A 22,130-nucleotide genomic window follows, 5' to 3' on the forward strand; every position below is an offset into this window, starting at 1 on the left:
TTGATCACGCACTGATAATGATAATGTCAACGCCAATGGCCAGTGGTTTGGTTGGTTCCCCGGCTTCTCTGGGTTCCGTGGCCACTGCCGGCGGTTCCAGCGTCATGCTGGCTGGAGCAGACAGACGAGCAAAGAAATGCAAAAAAAAACACAACCGCGATTAGACCGCTTCGTGTATGGAACGTACCTGTAGTACTGCCATAGTAGTGAGTTACCCTAAACAGGCGAGCGACACCACCTGCCAGGTGGTCCAGTCCAGTCTGCAGCACAAAAGGGTGGCTAACTAGTCGATGGACTGGGAGGTACCCCCTCGCAAAGGGGAATATTAATACATATGTAAATGCACCAAAAATAGTTTGAAAGATCTGAAACCCTGAACAATTTTCCACTCCTTAGTAGAAGTGCACAAGTTTAGGGATAAGTTTTCAGTCAATCCATGAGATGCTGGCCACCTTAAATGGCATTGGCCCAGCCCAACTAGCTGGCCAAAATCTCTCGAGGAACTTTAGTGCTTGACCATACATAATTCGTGCGGAGAACTGGCAGCGACATCTGGCCCCATATTATTTAATTCGTTTTGGGGCCCTGTAACCAAGTTGGCATTAATTTAATATACACCTCTGGGGTGTCACTTCCATTGGCAATACTTGGTTGAATTTGTTGTTAGTGCTGCTGGCGACTGCGTCGACTGCGACGCCGGCAGCGACGGCGACCGCGACAGCGACTGCTTAAAAGCTAAGGACACGCGTTGAGAACGCTCAGTTGGCATCGAAAAGTCGCCTCGCGCGCTTGGCGGCAAAAAACAAACAAAAACAAAAAAGAAGAAAAAAGTTGAAGACTTATATTAACTAAAAACAGAGAGTGAGTGGCCGAGAGAGAGCGCAACACTAGCGCGCGCCCACTCGCACTCGCAGGCGAATTCAAAACAACAAACAAACAATCAAATCAAATCAAAGGCAGTGAAAGTCGTAAAAGACATAAATAATACGAATAGTGCAAATAAAACACAACAAGAACGGTAACCCCCAGCGCTACAACAATAACAATAAAACACTAAGCCAGCAGCACAACAAAAAGTAATGCACTAAAATATTAAACAAAAAATATAACAAGAAACCGGAAAGTGCACAGAAAGAAATAAGATCATAAGATCTGTGTTTCGGAACTGATATCGCAAAGGTATTCCATCAGTGAAATGTGTGAAACTTTGGGATTCAGTTTTTTTTGCGGACTCAACATGTTTCAGATATCAGTTCTCTATCAGTATCTATTGATCAACTTCAGAACTGTGCTATTTTTTTCTGTGCAGTGATTGTTTGAAAAGTTCTTTTTTTTATAGTATGTTTCTACGATCCTGAACGATTAGGCCAATTTTCAGGCAGCTAAACCTTTTCTAATACGCCAGTCAGAAGTATCAATATTTTTTGTATTTTTTTGCCCGTGCGATTATATATTTCAAAGTTTTTGTTTAGCTTGGGAACCAGCTGCGGTAATACGATGCGAATTTAACGACGGTCGCATTAATTTATTTTAGTTTATGTCGCTCCGTTCGAGTTTCTTCTCCGCTCCCCACCCCCGCTACCCTTCTTCATGTGGAAAAGAATTAATATGAAAATACGGCGACTGTATCGCATTTCACGTGGCTCATCAGAAGCGCCCAATTTTGAAAACGATCGCGAGCTGAGAACTCTGTGTATAATATATTAGGTATTGTGGATGTATTGGCTGTGTTTCCGATGGGCATTAGATCTGCGATCTGTCATCAGCCATCAGCTATCAGCCATCAGCTATCAGCCATCAGCCATCAGCTATCAGCCATTCGATCAAATCAAATCGACTGGTAGACTTGGCATATAGACGACATAGTCCGCTGCCTCCGCCGACGTCGCTGCCCATTCGCAGCTGGGTTAACTAGTTTCGAGTTTAGCTAAATTTGTCGCGCATTAATCCGAGCTCCAGTCACAGTGGATATCGGTTAGAAAGTCAGGTCGGATGTGCCCAATACCAATTCGTGAATGAAAGACAACAGCTCATTAGCGAACGGATGACTAACTACTGTATCTCGACCACTTCTTGTTGGCAGTACATACATATACTCGTATTCAACAGAATTTACGTAAAACCCTATAGCTTTTATTTATTTCAATACAAGTAATTCTAGCCGCTTACTTAGGCAATGTTAAAGACGAGTCAGAACTGGTGGTAATGCAAAGTTGGCCAACTAAGGATAGGCCACAAAAGAGGTGACCCAAAGTGTGTCCAATTAGGCAGTGAATAGGTTCACTTTCGCTGCGGCCCTCTTAGCCAATGACTACTTTAATCGGCGGCACAGACTGTTTGGCTTTGCATCCCCTGCTGAGTTGCCGGCTGCGATTGCGCGAAAAACACGTTGGCCCTGATCGCATGTCACAGCAACAACGACAGTAGCAACACAACAGCAACAGCAAAAACAACTGCCTACTAAGGCAACATAGCACTAAAAACCACACCGAGAACAACAAGAGTGCGAAGAGATGATATCAGAAGATCATTACTTGTCAAAGCTTCAAGAGCCGGTACATGTAACTTCTGCGGCGCATTCCCCAACGATCCGCTCCCCTGTTAAGCAACCCGAGAGCACAGTGAAGCCTCGATGCGCCAATCGGCCACGCGTCCATTGTGGAAGATCTGGTTGAATCCGGTGTTGGCCGGTCTGCTCTGAAACGTCTGATAAAATTGCCGAAAGCCCGCCTACAGTGAAGCAAACTTGTGCGAAACTCGTTCATGGGAAACTGCCCACATGCCCTATTTTAAATAGTATAGAAATAAGAAATTATGTTCCTAGCTGAAGCTGGCAGCAGAAATATAAGACACCAATGGTGTACTAGGTGTACTACAGTAGGAAGTTCTTTCAAGCGAATGGCTCACCTTGATGATTTTTCTTTCAGTGCCATCGAGGCTGATGCTGCCAGCGTCGCCGGCGTTGTCGCTCTAACTGCGAACGGTACGCCGTCCGTCGCAGCGCCGTACTGCTGTACCGCTGTACCGCTGTACCGCTTCACCTGTCCGCCGATCGCTCAGCGGTCCACAAACCAGGCGCCCCATCAAGAAGATGGCGCAGCAACACGAGGCAACAGCGTCCGCCGCCGAGAAGCCGCTGAATAACGGCTACCTGCAGGCGAATGCGCCGCTGGAGGAGCTGAGTGCCACGGTGGTGTCGCCACTCCTGGGGCAGCCGCAGGTGCAGCAGCAGACGCAGCCGCAGCAGCAGCAGAACAAGCTGCCCACTGTCGTGTTCCTGGCGCCCGACGGCAGTGGGGGCGTGGGAATCCAGCGAGGGAATCCAGCGCAGGCGAGTCCCGGTGGAGCCGCGGGCACCGGGAGCCACAGCGACTGGCTGCTCAAGGAGTCGCAGCAGCGGCGCCGCCTGCTCGTCCTGGCCATCGCCTTCACCGTCCTGGGAGCGGCCATCGGCGCACTGGCCATCTACTTTGCCAGCGTCCATCAGCGGTGCCATCTGTACCGCGTGGAGCCAGGTGAGGTTAACCCTGAAATACATGAAATATATACGTAAACGAGTATAAATAAAAATGCAGCTAAGTGTGCAATATACGAAAATAAACTGGACGCATAACTAGGGTGCAGCCACATGGAGGATAAGTACCATTTGGATGGGCCTTTCCTTGCGCCAGACCAAGGTTTACTTAGCCCTAGACCAAAACTTTCCCTATTTTTTAGCTTACTTACCAGTTTGAGTTCCATTGTCCCTCGATTTATAACCACGCCATCGAAAGCTATCATCTGCTGGTGTTTGATTATTGTTTTCATGATCACACTTCCTTGTTTCAAATTGGAACCATATTTAAGCCACGAAATATTAGTACAGGACACATAGGCACTTGTCAAGATGGCGCAATTGAGATTGTTTTGGCCAACTGTTTGAGTTCGTAACTGTTTGAAATCGTAGATAATTCACTTTGGGAGAGCGCAGTAATCATTGCTTTTCCCTGCAGCAAACGTGCTGAGTGCTGGGATCACCTGTTGGCACCTGTGGGCACCTGTTGGCAGGAGCTGGGAACTCGGCAACTGGGTCAGCAGTCACTCAGCAGGCAAGTGCCGCTACCCTTTTGGCCAGCCACCTAAGCATGTTAACTGAATTTAACGCCTGGCCGCTGGTGACTCAAACAAATGGAGCATAAACTCAATTTCCGTGTCACAGGGAATGGCGCGCAACAGGCTGAAGGATGCCATTGCCACAATGGTGCACTGGTACAGTGGCACACTGGTACAGTGGACCCGGCTGTACATACACAGTGTGTGGCTGTGGGTGTGGCAGTGGGTCCGCCGGGGGTGTTGTAATCTCCGTTCTGTCCTGTCCTCGGTCGTCCTGGCCTGTAGTAATGCGCCTTGTTTGAAATTCAATTACAGAATATGTCAAACGAGCAGCGGGAGCAGGAACAACAATGACGGCACTCGCTTCCTCCATTCAGCCTTTTTGTGGTGCGCCACAGTGGGGCAAACATGCACAAACCGAACTGAAAAATTCGATTATTCAGCTTGTTGCTGCCAAAGATGTGCAGGAATATTAGGCATAAAAGGGAATTATTATTAATGACACACTGGAATGTTTTATTTCCTGTAGACCCAGGGACACTGTCTTCCCTGCCCTTGCCGCTCTTATCTTGTGTTATCGGCCGGGCGGGTGGTTTTATTGGGTGGTGCTCTAGACCCGACGCCCTTCTGCATTTGCTCGTTGGCACATGGAATAATGCGATTCAAAGCAACTGAAATATTCAGGAGCTGCGAGCCGGGCTGCTCCATGGAAGGATGTCTGTCCCGGCATAATTTACATGTTCATGTGCTCCCTCGATTACAGGAAACAGCAAAAAAAAAAATAAAAATAAATAAAACCGAGGGAAATAACCAAATACATGAGCAGCCGAAAAAAAAACAAGTACAAGTATATAAGTACAACGAACGAAAAGCAATCAATCCGCTTGGGTTAGGGATGTCTATGAATTTTTCAACGGCCGTTCCCATCGATGGCGTCTTCCTCCTTGGACTCCTTGACTCCTTGGGCTAATTGAATATGCACACACTTATGCGCCGCACGCACACCACTGCACAGTCCATTATCCTGTTTATATTTACCGTGATAAGACGTGTTTTCAATGCTTTGCGCCAAAAATTCATTCATCGGGCTGCGGCACCATCAAAGCCTATTCCCCATTTAAGCCATTTAAAAATATCTCATTGGCGGCATCTCCGCAAATACCCAGCATCATCATCATCGGCTTCACCTTCATCATGGCCATCAACATTTTCCATCGGCAACAGCGACTTGTGGTAGGCCTTTGGCCTTGACTATGGATTTTTCTCCCGCTTTCCCGCCTTCCCGCCTTTCCGCTTTCCCACCCTTTCACTTTTCCATTTCCACCACTCCCTTTCGACCCATCGATTTTCTCCTTTCGAGCTTTAAGCGAGCGGACGCCAAGTTCGTTGGAATGGCGCACCAACTAAAGATCGCCGAATTTTCTTCACAATAATAGCACAGTAATACTCATAGCATTTTACTATGGCTTTTAGGGTTGTAATAACCATTAATCACAGATATTTCAGATAGATATTTCTCAATATTGAAGCATTAAAGGGAATAAGCCGGGGGATAATATTTTATGGCTATCTAAATCGATTGCTTTCCTTTCCCCGCCGATTTCACTTCTAGTCCTTATTGTAATGAAATTCCCCTCACCGAAGCATAATTGCTGCAGCTCCTGGACATTCAACCCGAGTAACCGAGCAACTGGTCAGCTGGGCACTTGCCACTTGCCACTTACCACTTACCAGTTGCCAGTTGCCACTTGCCACACAGTGGAACCTTCCACTGGTCCACTTAAACCTATTAACGCCGGGCAAAATGGTATTAGCTGGGTGGACGTGGGTTCGCATGGCTGAATCGCTTTAATTAATAACTAGAGCTGCCATCTCCAACGCGCCGCCACCCTTCCTAACCCCTTACCGCTCCTCCTGCCACCGCCGAACATCCCATTTTTATTGACAGCCTCGACAAGGACGACATGCAACATGTGTCCTGTCCAGGCGGCAATCGATGGCCAGTGGGCGGGTTCGAGGGGATTCAGCCAACGAGCTTGGCTTTCGTTATTTTAATTTGATAAAGCCAACTGGGAAGAAGGCGCCGAAGGGGGATCCGAATCTGGATGAGGGGCAGGAGGCGAGGGAGGAGAAGGAGCCTCGTTTGATGAGAAATTCAAATTCAATTTAGCTGAGTGGCCCGCGAATCGCTGGCTGTCTTGATAAAACCAAATTGCTCATACGCCGTGTGTGCTGTACTGAAATCCGCCAACTTTAATTGCAGACAACGATGACAGACCGAAAGGCAGGTGGGACCAGGATTCGGGATCCGCCCACGAGGGGCCGGATAACATTTGCATGACCCAGGAGTGCGTGAGAACAGGTAAGCTCAGATCCAATTAAAAATCGCTGGCATATTGGGGGTTTTCTGGAAGGTTTCATTTCTAGAAGGTAGAAACAATCAAATTGCATTGCAAATAGCTTCAATAATCCAATACCCATAATGACTACAGTGGAACTGCCCTATGTAGAAACCAGATATATTTGTAAGCCCCCATAAGCCATATGAGTATGGTATCTATAGTGAAATGGAAGAGATGGAGTAATCCATCCATAAGAAGCTCTACTACACCACAGCCAATCAAATGGAGTGAAGGATGGGGAAGGCGAAGGTTTTTATTGCATATTTCCAATATGTGCGGTTTTATTTGAGTTGTAAATTATTTACCAGCCATTAAGATAGCTAAGTGCCCCTTTGGAGGGCTTGTGCGATGCGGTCTATGGGTTATGGAATATGGTCTGTGGTATATGGTCTATGGGATATGGTATATGGTATATGGGATATGGTATATGGGGTATGGTGCTCATTTTGCCCGCCGGTGGGGACCAGAACATCTGCTCAGCCACGTGTATGTACCTTCAACCAATCCAAATGCACTTATGTCAAGCAATGCGGGCAACCAAACACCTCAAAGTCACTTGCCGAGGAAATTGCCACGGTGATTGACTGCTTGGCATGCCGCAGATACACAGATACAGAAGTGTATAGATAGATTGATGGCTGGTTCGATGGATGGCTGGATGGAAGGGTGTATGGATCTACTGTACTTGTGCAGGTGCAGGACATTTCCTGAAATATACATGGCCACAATTACCAGGCGGAGCCATCGATTCCAGTGCTCCACTTAGCACACTTTTTGGGGGTTCGCCGCAGTTGGTAACCCAAATGGGCTCCTTAATTGAAGCAATCGAAGCGGTTGGACTATGTTCTCTAGATAATAACACCTTGTAGGATTTGAAAAGGGAACGGACAGATTGCCATCATTTAAGCTGTTGAATTAGGGAAATTGCTTAAGTGCCCGACTTACACTTTTGAATTCCCAGAATGCAATTTTCGCTGGCAAGCAAGTGTCCTTCTGGCCTCATAGCTACAGCATAAATCAAGAACGCTTCCAGAAGTGGGAAGAATCTGGAAGAGTGGGGGGCACACTAATGAGTGCCGCACTTAGTTTTCCGAGATAATGAAATTCAGCTTAATGACGTTGATTTATGGATTGGCAGCGCAACCAGTGAACCAGGGAAATCGCTCCTTCTCGTTGGTTTAGTTCCGCATTCACTCGCAACTTTTGTGTGGCCGAAAAGTTGCATCGCGGAAAAGTGGGATTTTGCGGGCTAAAACTACTTATCGCTTATCGTAAAAGTTGCGTTGGTGATTTGTGGTCCAAGTTTGTGGCCTCCACGGGGTGAAGCACTAATTGCACTCCAGCTGAAGGGTTTCCCAACGGCTTGGGCTTGATTTACCACACTGTACACTTGCTTACTGCACAATAAACTGTCCAAATCTGAATCCAGCGGCCTCCCTGCTCTCGGGCATGGACCTGAGCTCCGATCCCTGCGAGGACTTTTTCCAGTACGCGTGCGGCACGTGGAACAAGATGCATCCCATTCCCGAGGACCGCAGCTCCATCAGCACGTTTGAGGTAATTGCTCCGACATTTGCTAAGACTGCGTTGCTAAGTGTCCATCCCCATTGCCTGCAGGTCCTGTCCGATCAGCAGCAGGTTATCCTGCGCGCAGTTCTGGAGGAGCCCATAGATGAACGCGACAACAAGGCCACGATAAAGGCAAAAACCTTCTTCAAGAGCTGCATGGATATACGTAAGTTGAACTCTTAATTGGGTCAACTCCACTACCTTCGCTCAACTTCCAAGCATCCTATAATATAGTTATCATTCAGAAATAAGAATAAGACTTTACCTTACTTGCTGTTCCTTCCTTCCAGCTCAAATCCGCAAGGTCGGAACGGGGCGACTCAAGCAGGTGCTGAAATCCCTGGGCGGCTGGCCGGTCATCGAGCGGGACTGGAGTCCGCCGGCGGATCTCTCCGTGGAGCGGCTGATGGGCCAGCTGCGTCTGAAATACAGCGAACCGGTGATGATCGAGCTGTACGTGGGCGCCGACGACAAGAACAGCTCGGTGAACATCCTGCAGATGGACCAGCTGCAGTATGCGCTGCCCTCGCGGGATTACTACCTGAAGGAGAGCAGTGCCAACGACCGGAGGGCCTACCATCGGTACATGACGCAGGTGGCGTTGCTGCTGGGAGCGAATCCGGCCACCGCCGCCGCGGAACTGGAGAAGGTGGTGCTCTTCGAGACGCAGCTGGTGAATGTGTCGCTGCCGGAGGCGGATCGCCATGACACAAGCCTGGTGTATCGCAAGATGCTGCTGCCGGAGCTGCAGGACCTGGTGCCCGAGGTGCAGTGGCAGGAGTATCTGCAGGCCGCCCTGGGACCAGGGATTCCACTGCAGGAGGACGAGCCGGTGGTCACGTACGGCCTGCAGTATCTCACCGAAATGGGCAAGATACTGGCGCACACCGATCGCCGGGTGGTGCACAACTACATGCTGTGGCGCCTGGTCATGTCCTTGATGTCACACATGATCGATGAGTATCAGCGGGAGCGGGTGGAGTTCAGCAAGATCCTAATGGGCATCCAGTCGGAGAGGACACGCTGGTCGCAGTGCGTCGAGTGGACCAACAAGAAGTTGGGCGTCGCCGTGGGAGCCCTCTTCATCCGGGACAACTTCAATCAGGAGAGCAAGGAGGTGGCCCTCGAGATGATCCACACCATACGAGCGGCCTTCAACGAACTGCTGGCCGAGAACGATTGGATGGACAACGAGACGCGGGCGGTGGCCAAGGAGAAGGCGGACTCCATGAACGAGCGGATCGGCTATCCGGAGCTGCTGACCAACGCCACCGAGCTGGAGCAGGAGTACGTGAATGTGGGTATATACAGTACAGGTCAACAGTTTCGTCAATCTCTAGTTATCCCTCCTCAGCTAACCATCGTGCCCGACAACTTCATCAACAATGTCCTTAGCATTCTGCAATGGGAGTCGGAGAAGATGCTGCGACTTCTTCGCCAGCCGGTGGACAAGGAGAAGTGGACCACCGAACCGGCGGTGGTGAATGCCTTCTACAACCCGAATAAAAACGATATAGGTGGGTCGGAGGACATTCACCTGCCAATCCGTCTTACTCACTTGCATGCATTTTCATACCTTAGTATTTCCTGCCGGCATCCTGCAGCCGCTGTTCTACAGCCAGCACTTTCCCAAGTCCCTGAATTACGGCGGAATTGGAGTGGTCATTGGCCACGAGATTACCCACGGATTCGACGACAAGGGCCGGCAGTTCGACAAGGAGGGCAATATGATGCAGTGGTGGAACAATGCCACCATCGAGGCCTTCCGCGAACGGACGCAGTGCGTCATCGATCAGTACTCGCGCTACAAGATCAATGAGGTGAACATGTTCATGGACGGGCGGATGACGCAGGGCGAAAACATCGCCGACAACGGCGGTCTCAAGCAGGCATTCCGGGTAAGTCCATCTATTGTCAACGAATCCTAAACCCTCCGAGTTCTGCCCTTTCAGGCCTACAAGAAGTGGGAGACCCTACATGGGCGGGAGCAGCTGCTGCCCGGCCTGAACATGACCCACGACCAGTTGTTCTTTCTCAACTATGCCCAAATCTGGTGCGGATCGATGCGGCCGGAGGACGCTCTGACCAAAATCCGATCCGCGGTCCACTCGCCAGGATTTGTTCGTGTCCTGGGGCCACTTTCGAATTCGCGCGACTTTGCCAGCGCCTACAAATGCCCACTGGGCAGCACCATGAATCCGGCGAAAAAGTGCAGCGTGTGGTAGTCCGCCGCGGTCGTAGATGCTTTTTTTTTTATATATTTATATCGCATACTATAGTATATACATATCGATATACACCATACGAGTACTGTAGATCACCTGCGGCAACAGCAACGCAACAGCAACGCAACAGCAATGCAACAGCAACGCAACAGCAATGCAACAGCAATGCAACTGCAACGCAATTGCAACGCAACAGCAGCGCAACGCAACAGCAATGCAACAGCAACGCAACCGCAATGCAACAGCAACGCAACAGCAACGCAACAGCAATGCAACAGCAACGCAACAGCAATGCAACAGCAATGCAACAGCAACGCAACAGCAATGCAAGAGCAACGCATCTGCAACGCAACTGCAACGCAACTGCAACGCAACTGCAACGCAACAGCAACGCAACAGGGCGATGAGATCGAGGACCAGTTTGATCTGTGCTGTTCCAATTTGTTGTGTAGTCCCCCGTTTTATATTCTGTTCGTTATGGCGCTGCATTGCATATGTACTTTATACCTGGCTACATAGAATTATAGTGTGTTTGTTGCTGTACACGAGTGCGCTATCCGAGTAGCCCACAAAAGCCCCGAATCCGCACTTTTCACACACCTCTCCTTACCGGCATTATATTCGTGAATAAAGAACCAAGTACGGAAACCCACAAGTTTTGTTGTAGGGAAAGTTCGTCAGGAGTCAGCTTAATTCACATCCAAAAACATGGGGGCATACATTCTTTTCAAATTCTCTTTAATTTATAATGCTCGTTTTCTTAGGTTTTTTTTTTGGTTTTGTTTCGCTGCTTTACATAGTATGTGTTCTCAGTATATATGTATGTACGTATCTCTAGTGGAACCAATCGAACCATTCAAATTATACGCAAAGGTCACGCAACGAAATGATTACAACTTGGCTTTTTGGCTATTTGTCTAACAGAGTTTCGGTTGGTGGCCTTGCAGCAGGGGATAGTGCTTAGTTTCTTATGGCCTTCTTAAACAATTTCACATTTAATTGGCTTATTTTAGTTTTGCAAAGAATCAATGGTTTTTGGTTTTTGTGGGTTCCTCTTTTGCCTGCATGGAGCTAAAAGCAAATTTACTTAGTTTGCATTTCGTTGGCCGTTATGGCTATAATTTTAAATTTAACTCACTTTTTCTAATTTTGCTGTTGGCTTTGGTTTTCCGGTTATTTTCGGTTTTCTTTATGCTTTCGTTTTTTTGTTTCTTGTTTAATTAACTTATGTTTTGTAGCAGTGTACCTAATTATTAATCAACAAGAAGAAACGCTCTTTATAGTTGCTTTACGCTTCGCACAAAAAAACAGACACACACAACTAAAACCAAAAACGTATGTATATAGTTTCATTTGGTTTACTTGAAAGCGGCTACGTTAAAAAATTACAAAAAAAAAGTTCAAAACTACTAGCGCATTAACCTATAAACTTGATGCTTTTCTTTAATTTAATTTGAATTTGTAGGTTCATTTTTCTGTATTTTCGGTTTTCAATTATTAGTAAGCTTAAGTAGTTATTTTGGTTTTTCGTTATTATTCCTTCTTCCTGCCTCGTAAATAGTTTTCAGAGTTGCATTTTCAGCTACGCGAGGCACTGCTTGCCATCACCGTTACATTTAGCACTGCTTGCTTGGTGTCCGTGTTGGTGTGTGGTGGTGTGGTGGTGTGCTGAGTAGGGTATATTCATTGTGTGTGTGTGAGTGTGCGAGAGAGGGATTGGGAGCGTAGAAAGAGATAGAGACAGTATCTGATACATTTGCTATATATATATATATATATGTATAAATGTATATATATATTCGTAGAGAAAGGCACAGATGAAATTATCGTATAATTAAATTTGTTGCTTCTTCTTCTGCTCGCTTGCACCCGAATCGTTTGCTAAGTTTGATTTTAAAGTTTATCTAAACTGGAGAGCTCCTTCACTTCGTTTTTTACAGTGTGTACAAAGAGTGTAAAATTGTTTTCATTCTTAGATCATTGGTTTTCCTTGAAAAATTAGCTTAGACCATGTTGAAAAATTGACAGTGTTAAGTTAGTGTTCTTCTCGGTTCCTCGCTCCATTGTCTTGTTCTAGTTATGCCTTCTGAAGAAATATCTTGATACTCTATTGTAATTCGTTGATAGTTCCATATATACACTATATATAGTCATTAAACATTAATCATTAAATTTCTACTACGTTTCTCTTGGTTTTTCTTTCTTTTTCTTTATAAATGCTACTTTTTAAAGTTCCTCTTATAGTTCCCGCTGCCGTCTGTTGCCTTCATTACTGGATACCTTGAGAGTTATATTATTCTTTATATAAAAAAAAAAACACATCTTGAGTACCCTTACTGCGTTGGCACTGTATTTCGGATGTCTGCTTGTTTTTCCGGGGGCGGGATCTAGAAGTTTTGGAAGCCTCTGGGGGATAGAGCGTCAGACATGGGTAGGGTATTTAAATTTAGCGAAGATTGTCGACCGGATCGTACGAGCTATTTGTTTGGGGCGTGTCTTGGTGTGTGTGGGTGTGTGAGTGTGTGTGTTTAAGTACCTAAGTAAATTCGTTTGCACAAGGTTCTTATGTGGGTTCCTTTAAATGGTTTTTCCCCTTTTCCGTATCCGTTTTTCACCCTGGAACAACGCAGCTTTATTAGTTTGTAGGTTTGTAGGTTAGGTACGATCTTAAGAGCTACAGTTCTCTATTGCTTATCAATGGGTTCGCTCAGATGGCTCGCTTCGGTATCATTCCGTTAGTTTCTTGTTCCTTGGCTTAGCTACGTAAAATACACTCAAATACATATGTTTACATACAGGCCTTCTATATACAGATCGCGTGTGTTTGTGTTTTTGGTTTTGATTATGGTTATGGTTTTGGTTTTGTTTTTGGTTTTTGGTGTCTGCACGGCTTCTCATATAAACGTTTAAACTTTAAGAGCTAATCACAGAGTTGATGATTCTTTGTTCACAAATTTCCATCATTTTTGTTTCGAATGCAGTATCCCCTATAAGTAACTGTAAATGTAATATAACTGTATATATGTAAATCGCATATAACACTTGTATATAATCCACCATCCCCGCCTGGATAATCTTCGTATTCGACAGCTACATTTAAACGGAAAACACTCTAATCAACTTGAAACTTAGCTATTCATCTTCACCGATCTCTGGCGATCTATTAGTTCTGAGTTCTTCTTATAAGTTTTGCTTGTTAAAGTTATGAAAACCGTAGGATTGCACTAAAAACAGTTGACAATTTTGCTTACTAGCTGTAATTTTACGTTTCATTTCATTGGTTTACTTAACGTTGCTTTCAATTCTATTTTACTGGATTTCCTCCATATTCTTGGCTAAGAGTGTGCCATTTACCATTTATCCTTTATCCGGCATTCTCTATAGTATATTAGCTATCGAATAATCGTTATTTCTGTTTCCTCGCCACACTCGTCGATCTTTATGCCTAAAGCCTAATGCTATAGTTATAGTTTTTAGAAAATTCCCTAATGTATTCATTAATGGCGGCCAGGTTTTTGAATTATGGAAAATAGAGTTCTAGAGGTTAACAGTAAGCTCCTTCGCTTGTAGGTGGACCAAATTAGAGGTTTGGAAATCGGGGGATTTCCGAACTGTTATCCTAGCTATTATCCTTGTTAGTCAGCTCTACAGTAATCATTATTGTTGTAAGCCTGGCCCTATTTAGAGATAACTACATGTAACGATCTACAGAGTGTTTGTGTGTTTTTGCATTTAGTCCATGGAGGACTGGGGGGACTTGACCAGGAGCAGCTCCTTGTAGTCGCTGTCCCTGTCCTCCGCCTCGTTGTCCTGATCCTGCTCGGGCTCCCTCTGCTCCCGCTGATCCATGCGCCTCCGTTCGCTGATGATGCGCAGAATGTCCGAGGAATCGGACTTACTGACCCCCAGTGCGATGTCCGGCAGGATCTGCTTGGAGCTGCCGCTCTGATCTGGCAGATCCAGCGAGCTCGAGGCTATGACTGCCACCGATCCTGGTCCTGATCTGCCACCAGCTGCTGTTGGCAGCAGCAGCGAGTTCTCATCCATGTCGGCATCCTCGTCCAGGGCCTGCTGCTTGAACAGTTGCTTGGTGCTGCCACTGCGACTGCGCGGCGGCATGGATCTGGGAACGGAGAGGAGCAAGTTGCTGCGCAAGCATCCTTGGTCCACGGACTGCGACCATCCAAAGGGTCTCCGTGGTGGAGGGTGTGCCAACGGCATGGGCAATGCCATCGGCATCGGCATCTGCATCTGCATTGGCAATTGCAAGGGCGTGGGCGTGGGCGTTGACGTGGGCGTGACAATGGGCAAGGACAGGGGTGGGGGCAGTGGCGTCGTTACGGAGGGCACCAGCGCACTGACCACCGACAGGGACACGTCCCCATCGGTCTCCGAATGGCCGACATCCGCGCTGCGCACGCTCCGTAAATCGTAGGAAACTCCTCCGCCTGCTTCTCCTCCTAAACCACCGCCACCACTACCACCACCCCCAACACCTCCCCCATCGGACTCGAGGCTCTCGAAGATCGTGCCCCTACGGCAGTCGAGGGCATCTCCGCCCCATGGGAGCGAGTCGCAGCTGGTGCGCTTGGCCTCCAGATTCCGTCGACGGATGGCCTGCTCGTCCAGTGAGCGCTCCTTGGACAGCACGCCGCGCTTACGGATTGGATTGATTTGCTGCATTTATGAAACGAGAATACAGCTAAGTGCAGGTCTAGCGAACAAACTCATCAACTTACCCAGTAGGATTGGCGTCGTGGCCCAGATTTGCCTCCTCCTCCGCCGCCGAAGGGTTCGCCCAATCGGGCACCGAGTGCCTGAGGCGTCAGCGTGCCGCCCATCTCGGCCAGACTCAGGCCGCCGAGCATGGACTGTGGTGGCTGCTGGAAGTACTGCACGGTCTGCCTCCGTGGTCCAGCTCCCGATCCGGCCGGTACCGCTCCCGGTGCCGCACCCCCGCTTCCCGCCGACGCCATCTGGTTGAGATTGGTGGCCGCCGAGCTGGTTAGACTGGAGTTGGGATTGTTGATGCCCGACACCGCTGGGAACTTCTTGTCCAGCGATGGGGTGCTGTAGATGAAGTTCTTTGGGAGCGACTTGACCTTGGCCAGGGGGCGCGGGGGAGCGGCCGCCTTCGATTGCGCCTCCGCCAGCTGCTGGCACAGCTTTTGCTCTTGGGCGAACTCCTGCTCGCGCACCAGCTCACGCTCGAGCTCCACCTCCATGTCGAGCTCGTCCTCCATTTGCTTGTGGCTCTCCTCGAGGTGTTTCATCAGTACAGCCACGACGACGTTCACCAAAACGAATTGCGCCATTAGCACGAATATCACAAAGAATATGGGAGCAATAACTGAGCTGACGCAGCAATTGCGGACGCAATCGGCCGCGTCATCGCAATTATCCCTCAGCGTATCCTTCATGATGCCGTTCCAATTGTCGCCAGTCGCTACGCGAAACAATGTGAGGAAAGCCATGCCAAAGTTGGCGAAGTGCGCGTGCTCGCCCAATCCCTGGCAGGGAATCTCGTCGGAGCACTCGAGTCGCCCGAACAGCTCCACGCCCAATGCCGCGAATATGAAGAATAGCAGGAAGAACAGTAGGCCCAGGTTGCCCACCTGGGGCAGGGCCTGCATCACGGTGTCCAGGAGTGCCCTGATCCCATTGGCCATCTTCAGGAGCTTCAGCACTCTGGCAATACGCAGTACCCTCATCACCCGTATGATTGTCGGATTGATGGGTATGATCTGGTGCGTGTTCGTCTCCAGCTCCTCCAGCACAATGCCCACGATCGAGAGGATGACAATGCCCACGTCCAGCTGGTTCCAGCGGTCCTTCAGATAGAGCTTCCACCCCAGGGCGACCAGCTTCATGTTGGCCTCCAGGATGAAGACCGCCGTGAAGAAGTAGTTGAAGATCTTCAGGGCGTACTTGAGTCCGGATGGCATCTTGTAGTACTCCATGGCCATGGTGACCACGTTTAGGCCGATGACGGCGGCAATGGCCAGGTCAAAGTACTTGGAGGTCACCACATTGTGCACGAACATCCGGGTGGGTGAGTAGTTGGTGTAGTAGGGTGGCTCGTGCATCCGGCGGCGCTTCTTCTCCATCTGCAGAGCCCGCTTCGCCGCCCGCCGGATCTTCTCCTCCTTCTCCTGCTCCTCGCGACACCGATGGAAGTTCTCCACCACCACGCCGACGAACATGTTCAGCACAAAGAAACCCACCAGCAGGATGAAGGCGATGAAGTACAGCAGACGCCACTCGTTGTAGTTCACGATGGGCTGCTGGTCGACGCCCACCGCATCCAGGCCGGTGTACATGATGTTCACCCAGCCGTCGCGGGAACTCAGAACGAACAGGGACATCAGGGCCTTGCCCAGATCGTCGAAGTTGTACTTGCGGTTGGTCCACACGTTGCCGGGAATCCTGCGGCACTCGTCCGCGTTCCGCACGCCCTTGATGTTCTCTCCCTCGCAGTAGTAGAAGGTGCCCTTGAAGAGCTGAACGCCCAGGATGCCGAAGATGATGAAGAAGGTGCAGCAGATCAGCACGATGTTGCCGATGGGACGCAGGGACGATAAGAGCGTTTGCACGACTAGTTTCAGACCCGGGGCTCGGTTGATCACCCGCAGCGGCCGCAAGGATCGGAGTAGTCGAAACACCTGCAAGGACATTGGATTCCGGGCGAGAACAGAACAGAAGGAAAGGGGCGAGAAGAGAAGAGTGGTTGTGGTTGGTGCATCGGCTACACTGCTTTATCGGCGGCGCCTCTTGCGAGGCACTGCTTGCTTCGCCGGCTGCCGCCAGCGGACGCCAGGCGGCGCCACACACGAGGTAAAAGCATGAAAACCATATAGAATATACATATTTACTCAGTATGAAGCCAACATATACATGTACAAATGGAAGTAGCAACAAAGCACACCAGTGTAATTTCGCCATTGTTCAAAATTACACCAACACAATTACACAAAATATAATATGAGTAATACAAGAAGCAACCCAATAAATAGTGCATTTTTATAATTGCCATGTCAAATTGTATTATATTCATCACTTCATTTTTCACTTGAATGTTATGCGAATTGTAACTTGTAAAACTAAAACCACTGGTGTGCTGTAACTAATGGAGTTATTTTGGAAAATGTCGAACAAATGGGGCAGCAGTGCCCCAAAAATAATACATAAGTGCCAACACTGCTTGAACAACAAAGCAAGGCGGAAACGGAAATGGATATGTAATAGTACAACGAGCTAGATGTTGTAGGAGATGTTCGTTTCGATTCGATTGGAGTGGCATGGAGTGGAATGGAATGGAATGGTGGCTTTTTGAATAGGGGTATGACACTACCAACTGACACTACTACTGACCTTATGAATGAATCAACTTAATGGAATAGGCAACTCGAAGAGAACCGAGAAAAGCGGAGAAAGGGTTTTAGATAGCGTTTTTGGTTTTAAATGATAAACTCTTAAAGGCCTTTTCATTTCAAGTGTCATAACCCTTTCACTTGGGGGTTGTCGATAGGAAAGGGAGAACAATCAAGTATGTACAATACAAAACAGAGTCAACAGATTACTTGAATTTTAGTTTGCTTTGGGTTTTTTTAGGGGGGGATACTTTTTAAAGTTACGAGTATATTTCGGGAAGTGGGGTCTACACACACATAATAAATGGTGAAAACAAATTCGATTTCTTGCTGATTAACGCATATAGCAGCGGAAATTTACCTGAAGTTTTCATAGAGATATACAATATATATGTATAGGTATTATATACACAATTTTTTATATAGAGATAGACACGAGATGTGTGTAAGTAGTAGGTGAACCCAAAATTGAAGAGATTTAAGATAATGTTTCATTAAAGAATTTTGAATCGTGTGCGTGTGTGTGTTTTTAGGTTTGTAGATGTGTGTGTGTGTAAGAGTGTGCGGGTGTGCGCAAGAAAAAGAAGAGCACATAAAAGACAGAGATAGCCAATCAGCAGAGAAACAGAGACAGAGCTATGTGTTCGAGGCGATATAGCGAGCGAATTTGATTGGGGATTTCGAGCATTAGCATTAGCATTAGCTTAGCTATAAATTGCGATTTGCGATTAGCGATTAGCGGTAGCTTTTCTGATCCGAGTTCGCAGCCCAGCAGCCAAGTAAATGGGCGTGGTCGGTTCTGGGCGTGGTTCTTGGTAATAGCTGTTCTGGTTGATCTTGGTCTGCTTGTTGTTAATCGCTTGAGATTGGCTTGTTTTTCTGGTTGTCAGGTTTTCTGGTTTACTGGTTTTCTGGTTTTCTGGTTTTCTGGTCGACTGAGGACTGCTGGCTACTGCTGCTGCTTTCGGATAGCAAAGTGTCCAAGGGCCGCGAGCCCGTACTTACCCTTAAAATCCCAAATATCCTCGGACTCGATTCGCTAATCAGGGACATTAACAAATCAATTATGGAAATGGTAACCAAAGATCCGTCCATGATATTCCAGCCGGACGTAAAGTAGGCGTCGTGGCCGTAAAACATTCCCGTAGCCACCACCTGTTGTTCAATCATATTTATAAGTACATAGTGCATCATATTGTGTGCAATGCATCCTACTGACCTTGATGAACATTTCGACGGTGAAGACGACGGTGAACACGTAGTTGGCTGTTGCCAGGAACAATCTTTCGGTGCTGCTTGGAGGGATGTTTGGTCTTTCCATGGCCAGGGTGATGCAGTTGAGCGCGATGAACAGCAGGACCACGTTGTCGAACCACTTTTGGTTGACAAACCACGTACAGATTTGCCGGAACCTGCAAAACGGAGAGCGTCGAAATGCAAATACGTGAAATGCAACTTGCGGCAGACAAAGTTGAAATTGAATTTTCCGCTCGGTAAAACGAGTGCGGAAAAAAGATGGTTAAGTCGGCGAATGGGAGTTGATTTGAAAGCTGGTTTTGCTCCACTCAAGAACTTGCCAATTAAATGAGCACTGCCAAGGCTTGACAGCTTGATGGTTTTATGAACCTACTGTTCACAAACAAGCAAACAAAAAGAAGAAACCCATCAATCAGTAACATAGATTACCTGTTGTTCTCCGGGAATATGTAGAGCGAGTAGTCCTCGCGCTCGGTGGTAAAGTGCTTGGGCGTCAGCTGCTCGATGAGCATCTTGAGCTTGGAGTAGCGCTCGCCGCCTCCTGGCACCATGGAATGTGGCTGCATCGCCAGCTGCTGCTGATCCTTGGACAGGCGGTGCTGCTGCAGCTGCTGCAACTGCTGCTGCTGGGTGGTCGAGGAGAAGGAGTCCTGCCGTTGCTGGAGCAGCTGCTGCTGGTGGAGCTGCTGCAGCTGCTGCAGCTCCTTCTCCTCGAGCCGCTTCTTCAGGTTGTAGTGGCTGATGGAGTTCTTGCGCTTGTCCCGCGCCTCCATGTACTGTTGCAGCATGTTGTCCGGCTCGTTGAGATTGCCGTACGACTTGTTCCACTTGTCCAGGTCCATCTTCGAGTTCGTGTATGAGAGCGACTTGCGGTTGGCCTCCAGGTTGTGCAGATTCAGGTGCGAAGTCTTGCTGAATGCCAGTTCGATGGAGCTCATCCTTCGTTGTCCCGATCCCGGGCGCAGTTTGGGCGGCTGATTTAGATTCTGGTACACCTGCGAGTTGAAAATGCATGCCGATGCCCGACGACTGCCCACCGGTCCGCTGCCTATGCTCAGTGTATTGGATAGCCTTCGTATGGAGTTTTGTGGACTCAGGCGATTGGTCTCCTTGGTGCCCGAGGAGGAGCCACTGACCACAGCACTGCTGCTTCTCAGTAAGCTGTTGTCGCCGCCATTATTCAACTGCTGCTGCTGCTGCTCCTCCTCCTCGTCCTGGGTCCGTCGAGCCTGGTTATCCAGGGTCCTCCGCGCCGGATCGTCTGTGGCCAGGGCCAAAGCAGAGGCACGTCGCTTTTTGGAGCTGCCGCGCCTTAAGCGCTGCTTGAAACTCCCCTGCTGAGGAGGTGGAGCCAAGGGCAGGCGCTCGCTGGAGGAGCTGCCACTTGTCGAGGCTCCCGTGTTGGCACTCCTGCCCACTCCCGTGGCGGGAATCTCCACTCCTGGACTGGAGCCCACGCTCACATCGTTCAGACTGTGACTCTGGCTCTGCGCGTCCGCTGTGGACGAGATGGTGGGCACGTAAATGGGCGTAGCCGCCGCTGTCGAGCTGGAGCTCTTCGAAATGTCGTCGATGATCACGCTGTGCATGCTGCCCGAACTGCCGGCGGTGCTGGGGACACCTCCTCCCATGCCCATCCCCATGCCCACGGCCACGCCCACGCCCACGCCCACGCCCACGCCGACGCCGACGCCCACGCCCAGCTGGCTGGCATTGAGGATGTTCAGGGGCTTGTGGGAGAGCACCGGCGAGGGCGGGATGAGATCGATGGAGGGTATGCCCTCGTCCAGACTCCGCTGTCCGCCGGTAAAGATGTTCGGCGGTCGCAAAAGCGATGGGGAGGGCGGACTGGGTGGCTGCGGATGGTAGTTATGGGTTGAATGTAGGTAGTGTCAAGTGGGAGCTCCGCCTGGGACTAGAATGTAGTCCTGCACTCACCTCCATGTCGCCCCACTGGCGGAAGCTCATGCCCGGCTCCAAGGTGGTGCTGGGCGAGTCCTGCGGCGTGGCCGCCGTTGTCGTGATGATGGGCGGATCCCGGGCGAGCCGGATCTTGGAGAGGCGTGGCGCCTCGCTGCGCCGCTCCTTGATGGAGTATGTCTGTGTGCGACGGGGTGCAGGCGGTGTCAAGTGTTTGTCATGTTTGTCTGCGAGGCTTGCTCCATGTGGTGCTCTTACCTTTTTGAGGCCGCCGCGCGGCTTGGTGTGCTGCGCCCCCTCCTCCTTGCCGCCGCCCGCCTCTCTGTCCCGCTCCCTATCCCTATCTCTGTCTCTGTCTCTGTCGCGGTCCCTGTCCCTGTCCCTGTCCCTCTCCCGCTCGCCAGATGCGGAGGCGCCAGAGGTGCCAGAGGCGGAGGGAGCGGCAGACGAGGCGGGCAGCTCGTTGATCTGGTAGTCGTGGGTGGGCTGCAGCAGGCGCTGGCGGTGCATGTTGCTCTTGGCCTCGATGATCAGCTCCGCGGAGTCCTGTAGCTGCGGGGGATTACGAACCGTGGATTCAACTCGTGCCACTCAAACAAACGGACATACACTCGCATGCAGCATGCAACTATCATACGCTCTAGGTTTCTTTTAGCTTTTTGTTATTTTCTTTCTTTTTTTTTTTTTTTTGTTTTCGACTCAATCACACCTGGTCAGTCGGGGATCCTGGTCAGGGACCTTGATCCGTGATCCGCTCGAGCTCACTTACCTTGCGCACATCCTCCGCCGATCGCCAGCGGTTGCGCACCTCGTAGTAACTATCATTGGTGGTCGAGGAGTCCGCCTCGCTCCGCGACTCATCGTACATACCATCGCTGTAGTTCTCGGCTAGCGTCTCCTCACGCAGTTTCTTAACCAACTCGCGCTGTTCGCGCTCGCGACGTTCATTTCGCTGAGGGAATCAAAATTTCAAAATTAGACTTTCTCGTCAACCGGCGGGGATTTCGGCATGGGTACGGGGTGTTGGCATTGGGGGTCATCGAGCATCGATTGACCCACTTGCTCGATGGTGCTCGATGCCTGGATCGGCTGGCACTTCCGGCGGATTGCATCCGATGGAGAAAGGGGCGGGAAATGGAGGCACAGGCCATGGGGATGGGGGTCGCGACGCACACGATGCTTCATATTATGGTTCTAAGTTGCCCCAAGCTGATGAAGTACTTTCAATTATCAGGTAATCTTTGGGTAATCTTTCAGGAAGTGCAGAAAAAAGGACAGTAAAGTATCTTTGTATC

General features: G+C 49.2%; 2 protein-coding genes across 3 annotated transcripts in view; one reads left to right on the forward strand and one right to left on the reverse strand.

Annotated features, from left to right (window-relative positions):
- Positions 1-751: 751 nt before the first annotated feature.
- On the forward strand, positions 752-10,936 carry LOC6551336 (neprilysin-1). 2 transcript variants are annotated; one of them, XM_026981424.1, is made up of 9 exons: positions 752-1,179; positions 2,928-3,515; positions 6,356-6,454; positions 7,924-8,051; positions 8,112-8,229; positions 8,354-9,360; positions 9,418-9,580; positions 9,645-9,961; positions 10,016-10,936. In XM_026981424.1, exons 2-9 carry the CDS (start codon positions 3,092-3,094, stop codon positions 10,286-10,288), a joined length of 2,529 nt encoding a protein of 842 aa, XP_026837225.1. In that variant the 5' UTR covers positions 752-1,179; positions 2,928-3,091; the 3' UTR covers positions 10,289-10,936. The 2 variants fall into 2 exon arrangements, with proteins under 2 accessions (XP_026837225.1, XP_001978412.1); XM_001978376.3 differs by having other exon boundaries at positions 752-1,076.
- A 1,210-nt stretch (positions 10,937-12,146) lies between these two features.
- Positions 12,147-22,130, reverse strand: part of LOC6551337 (voltage-dependent T-type calcium channel subunit alpha-1G) — an 80,005-nt gene continuing 70,021 nt past the window's right edge. Inside the window, exons 19-26 of the mRNA XM_026981648.1 lie at positions 21,605-21,787; positions 21,094-21,387; positions 20,854-21,015; positions 19,345-20,771; positions 18,878-19,070; positions 18,664-18,813; positions 15,028-16,950; positions 12,147-14,965 (exon numbers count right to left, since the gene is read on the reverse strand). Of these exons, the coding sequence (XP_026837449.1) occupies positions 14,021-14,965; positions 15,028-16,950; positions 18,664-18,813; positions 18,878-19,070; positions 19,345-20,771; positions 20,854-21,015; positions 21,094-21,387; positions 21,605-21,787 (5,277 nt within the window). The 3' untranslated portion in view covers positions 12,147-14,020. The remainder of the gene's footprint in view (positions 14,966-15,027; positions 16,951-18,663; positions 18,814-18,877; positions 19,071-19,344; positions 20,772-20,853; positions 21,016-21,093; positions 21,388-21,604; positions 21,788-22,130) is intronic.

Source organism: Drosophila erecta, unplaced genomic scaffold (assembly GCF_003286155.1).
Source record: "Drosophila erecta strain 14021-0224.00,06,07 unplaced genomic scaffold, DereRS2 tig00000126-arrow-pilon, whole genome shotgun sequence".
NCBI classification, from domain to species: domain Eukaryota; kingdom Metazoa; phylum Arthropoda; class Insecta; order Diptera; family Drosophilidae; genus Drosophila; species Drosophila erecta.